General features: G+C 31.0%; 1 protein-coding gene across 1 annotated transcript; it reads right to left on the bottom strand.

The window, feature by feature from the left end:
* Window positions 1–386: 386 nt before the first annotated feature.
* Window positions 387–2,986, bottom strand: LOC114189214 (L-type lectin-domain containing receptor kinase VII.1-like). Its single transcript, XM_028077926.1, has one exon. It carries the CDS (start codon window positions 2,668–2,670, stop codon window positions 613–615), a length of 2,058 nt encoding a protein of 685 aa, XP_027933727.1. The 5' UTR covers window positions 2,671–2,986; the 3' UTR covers window positions 387–612.
* Between the last annotated feature and the right edge of the window lie 2,990 nt (window positions 2,987–5,976).

The raw sequence follows: 5,976 nt of genomic DNA on the forward strand, positions 1-5,976 counted from the left end.
TTTCACTGTGATTTGCAAATGAAATGTGACTACTTCAAAATCTTGAGGTTACGGCAAGTCTAAGATCACGCGATGCTTTTTTGTTGACAAATCACTACATTCTTGTGATTTGAGTTCTCAGCTTACAAGTGAAAATGCTAAGTTTCTTGGTGATGTTAATATAGATTTGCTTATTAGGTGCAGATTCAGCAACTGCTGCCAAAATTCTCACCTAACTATAATCATGTGATGGGAAAAATCAACCTTCTTATTTGCTTCCTTACGTTAACCAAAAAGCCAAAAGGTCTTGTGATAGCTTTTGAGGAATTAACAGGCAGATTCCTTCTATAATAGTGTCACGAATTATAAAAACATGATAGAGTTTGGTTTGGCCAAGAGTTGCATCAGAGTATTAACTTATACTGATATATATAATACATGTAATCAAGTATACCATATCAGATCAAAATCTAAAATGGTACATTCTGTACACTAAAAAATTAAAAATCATATAATTGGACTCTGTATAATTCTATTGTAAAAAGAATCCAACTCCTCTCCAGAAAATGAATCCTATGTTTCACACAGCAACGAGCTAATGAACAAATCCTAGTTGTCATTCATGACAGAGGTTCACCTACCCTCAACTACAGATTCGGACCAAGTGAGAGACATTGAGGAAGAGTTACCAATATCTTGAAAAGTTGGGTGTGAGGCATAGTTAAAATATTGGGAATACTCAGACAGTATATCCCTTGATTTCAACTGTTGCAGCAAATAACTATCCATATTCTCAATTTCTGAATCATCTTCATCGTTCTTCCCCTCGAGAACATTCACCACTTGTCTCATTGTGGGCCTGACCTTTGGTTCAGGGTAGGCACACAGCAAACCCAAGTGCATTAACCTCTCCACTTCTTGCTCACTGAACTCTCCCTTAGTCCTTAATCTCTCATCAAGTGCAAAAACAAGTTGCCCTTGAACCATTAGTTGCCAAACCCACTCCACCAAAGGTGACTTACCTTCTTCTAGAGGTCTCCTTCCACACAAAACCTCTAAAATCAAGATGCCAAACATGTAAACATCTGTCTGAGTGGAAGCTCTTCCAGTCTTGAACACTTCGGGAGCCATGTACCCCACTGTTCCAACCAATTTTGTGGTGCTAGCAACTTGACCATGGCTGTGCATTCTGGCTAACCCAAAATCCCCAAGCCTTCCATTCATATCCTTATCAAGCAGAACATTGCTGGCCTTGATGTCCCTATGCAGAACCTTAGCTTCCCACCCCTCGTGCAAGTACAAAACTGCAAAACCCACATCTTTGATAATCCTTATCCTATCCTCATAACTCAACATCTTCCTCTCATCACAATCAAACACCCTCTTGTCCAAGCTACCATTTTCCATGTAGTCATACACCAACAAGAAACTCCCAACATCTTTCTTGCACCAACCTCTCAATCCCACCAAATTCCTTTGCTTCAGTCTCCCAAGGCTTGAAACTTCAGCAAGAAATTCTCGCAGGCCATCGTTTTCATGAGAGATGCGCTTCACAGCAATCTCCACCCCTCCTCTTAGAACACCCTTGTAGACTTTCCCATTCCCACCAACCCCAATCACATTCTCCTCAGAGAACCCCTTTGTTGCTGCCTCAATTTCCTCATACACCATTCTGTGTGGCCAATACTCCAACTCCCAATCTTCCATTTCCTGCCTCTTCCTTTCTCTCAAACGCTTCCTATGAATCAAAACCAGTGCCAACAAAACCAAGACACAAATAACTAAGAAAGCTCCAACAGTAAAACCTGCAACAAATCCCTTGGACTTCAAAATTGAGTCCTTTGGAAGAACGAAAGACGGTAATCCGGTAGTAATAAGTTCATCACTCAACGAAATATTCTCATTGCTGAAACTCCACCCCAAAATCTTGTGACTCTCAACTAATTGACCAGTGGCGCTAGTAAACCCAAGGAACATTTCATCCTCAAAAACCTGAGATAAGTTGAGAGAAACATTCAACAAAGGCCTACTGGGCCTTTTCCTACCCACCGGTGCCATGGTAACATTCATCCAAGAATCTTCATAGTCAATCCAAACTTGGTAATTCTCACCGCTGTTAAGCGTCAATTCCTTAAAGGACTTGTCACCGTCATCTTGCCAATACCCGGAATCATTGGAAACAGAAGACTTGAGAGAGTTTATGTCAATCCCCACATGATTGTCGTTGATGTCATCGAACTCTTGGTTCATGAACACATCGAACTCAACACCAAGCACATGGTTGTTCGAGTTTCCGTTGTTGGTGAGGTTGAACAGACCAAGGTGTTGCGCAGAACTTGTGCCTTGGATGCCCGTGACAGGCGTAAAGATGAAAACCAAGCCATGCCCCGGCAGAGTGTCTTCATAAGGTGCCATGGCAAAGATGAAAGAGGTGGAGAAAGGGTACACAAAAGAAGAATTTGGTTTCTTGGTGGGAATTTTTTCCTTGTACAAGGCACGACCGATGGAGAAAGTTTGATGATGCGTTAGTGTTAGAATTCGAGAATCGATGGTGGCGTTTCCGAAAAGCAATACTTCAGAAGAGTTGAAGCCATTGAAGACGAAATCAATGGCACATGTGAAGTTTGCAAAGAGAATAATCCATACAAGTGGTGCAAGAGGGTGTGTGTGCTTCAGCTTGTGTCTGATCATGTTTTTAGCATGAAGAAGCACAGGCTCGAGTCATGAATGGAAGAGAGAAGAGTGATTAAGTAAAAAAGATGAAAGGTTTTGAACACTTAAACCGGAGCAGGTGTGTTGTGTCTGTGTGTGAGAGAGAGAGAGAAATAGAACACCTTGAGAATGTATGAAAACATGGGATTAGATTAGACGAACCAGGGTGGCCATGGAAAATTCTGGAGTCAACTATTTGAACTCATTGATCACAACCTTAAGTAGTTAATTAAAATTGATGTTATTAATTTTGACAAATGACAATAAAGAAAAGATCGCAACTATTTTATGAACCAAAAATTCTAAATCCAAATTCTTCCTACTTCTGATGGCATATATCATTACTCCATATTCATATATTTCAAAACGTATGACTGAATCAGTCTTAAAACTAAAGAAGTAATCCAAATTTTCTTCTTCAGACCAAATCAAATGAAAAAGACAAGGTATGCCTACGTCATCTCATGATAAAAGGATCGGTTCTTGAAGGAATTAGGTTTAAAATTTAAATTAAAACGTTCTTTATAATAGGAATTATCTGAGCACAAAGAAAAGGTTTTCTTTTGAAAGGTATTTATAGATTTAACTCATAAAAAAGAAAATGCGCGAATGAAGGAGAAAAAGAATATATTAGACAAACAGAAAGAAAGAATGAACATAAACAAAAGTTAAAATAATTTAACTTAATATTATAATTTATTTATTTTTTAAAACAAACTATTACTGAGATAAAAATGAGTTAAATATACTTCTAAACTCTAAACTTAAAAAAAAGCTATCTCATCCAAAATTTAATATGATCTAATCTTAAAGTTTAAAGCTAAATAATACAATAATTTTAATAATATCCCTGTTAGAAATTTTATAAAAAAAAATTATAGTGTATAAATGAGCTAAACTTTATCTTATATAATAATATTTAAGTTTGTTAATCGGTGCTACGATTACGTTAAATCATTTTCTTTATATCTTATTTTGTTTAGTGAATTAGAATAATATTTTTCATACGTTATTTATTTTCCTTAGATGATTAAAATGCATTCTAAGAAGGAAGAGTAAGGTGAGGAAGATTTACAATGGTGAGCTAAATATCTTTTATCTCTTTGAAAGTTTGTGGCATGACATGTGCATAAAGCATGGGTAGGTCGGCAGCCAAATAGTCAATTAGTTTTTTTGAAAATTATATAAATAATATTTTTTTAATTAATGAAAATTATTAAAAGTTAAAAATAAAGAATAATGGAGGCAGTTAATAAAAGTGTCTATTATTTACTTGCACGGAATGAGCAGACAAGTTGTTGACGATTCTTCTCTCTCCTATTCATACCAACTTATCAATTTATGGATGTCTCCTTCAATGCCTGTCATCTTCTCACTGTGCCACACTATACAACGTACTATTATTATTATTATTATTATTATTATTATTATATATAATTATATATAATGCCATGATGTTTGTTTCATGATTAAAAGTTATTTTACACAAAAAATGTAATAATCTTGTATTTGTTACAAACTTTGACCTGAAATATTCTTACGTGGAGAATGCTATTATGCTAACTAGTTTCGTGAACTCTAGTTAAGAAATAATAAATATATTTTAATATTATGATTCTTACATTTAAAATTGAAATAATTAAATATAATGATTAAAATAATATAAATATATATAATAAATTTTATAAAAATAATTTTCTTTTTATTTTTTAGACAATAATTTATTATTGTTACAAAAAAGAATTTTAAAAGTTTTAAAGTCTTTATTAAAATGAAAAAAATAATAATTAAGTTTTAAATAGAAATTTTAATTATTTCTTTTTAACATTTTTAGATATTTAATACTAATTTTTTTTATTAATTTCTCTGTTAATTTATACTTTCTTATTATTTTCTTTTAACTTTTAGATATTTAATATTATTTTTTTCTGTTAATTTAAACTTTCTTATACTTAATTTTTAATAATATTAAAATATAATTATTTTATTATTTAATTAATTTTTAACTTTTATTTATTAACATTAAATACAATATTAAATATATATATATATATATATATAATATTTATGAATATTTTTATCTTTAAAATAAATAAAATTATATTAATAATTATTAAATCAAATTTTATTAAATATCACACTTACTTATATATTTTTATAAATTTAATATATATTAATCGTTGAGCGTTATCTTAATTCACTTGTTAACGCGAGAGTCTTGTATTCTTTACAAACTTTGAAATTCATTTTCCAATGTAGCCACTTTTCAAGACAGTTTAGGATGAGAAAGTGATATTCAAATGAGAACACTCCTACTTGACGTTCTGACATCTGTAGCTTCCACTTTTTTTTATTTGTTTTCATCTAAATTATTTCAAATATAATTTTATAAGATAAATTTTGAATGTAAGAGATTTTACATCGGTGATAACAAAATATTAAAATATAATTAAATATGCTTTTAGATACACCGTAACATTGTTCTTATAACAGTTATTGAATATATAATGAAATAACTTGAAATAAACATTGGTTAAGAACTAAAAGTAATATAAGGAGTATGATTAAGACACAGTGGCGTGTATGTAAGATGTCATTTTTTTTTCAAATTTTTGTTTCAATATCTCTGAACTTAAAATCTCTGGTATAACCTTAGTCTTTTTCTTATGAATTATTATTGATCAAATACCTGTACAATATTTATTATTATTATTATGCGCAGGGGCGGGTTATTTAAAGAGCATGGAGGGGTCATGACGCCCCAATATTTTTTTTTTTTTTAAATTATATGTAAATTTTTTAATTTTTTTAAAATTGTATTTATATTTTTGAAATTATTTTAAATTATATATATCTTTTAAATTTTTAAAAATTATATCTAGTATATTTTAGAAATTAATTGAAATTAAATTGTGTGACTTTTTATTTCTTTTATAAAACACAGTCTTTAATTTTAACAAAATTGGTCATTTAGTTTTTTTAGTCTCAATTTGGTTTCGATTTTTAAAAAGTTGATGCAATTTGGTTATTTTCATTAAATTTTTTGAAGCGGATCAACAGATTTTTCATCAAAATTAACACTAGGATTATGTTAATTATACCAACAAAGCAAAACATTCCTATTAACCGTTTCAATTTTCAACAAATTGAGACTAAAAAAACATTAGACAATCAACTAGACATTTTTGGACAAATAAAGAAACAAAAAAAAAATTGAACAAAATAGTTATTAAGATATTTTTTATTTCTTTCTCATTGTCTTTCTAATTTTTCACAAATTGTATT

The sequence above is a fragment of the Vigna unguiculata genome, chromosome 6 (genome assembly GCF_004118075.2).
Source record: "Vigna unguiculata cultivar IT97K-499-35 chromosome 6, ASM411807v1, whole genome shotgun sequence".
In the NCBI taxonomy this organism is placed as follows: Eukaryota; Viridiplantae; Streptophyta; class Magnoliopsida; order Fabales; family Fabaceae; genus Vigna; species Vigna unguiculata.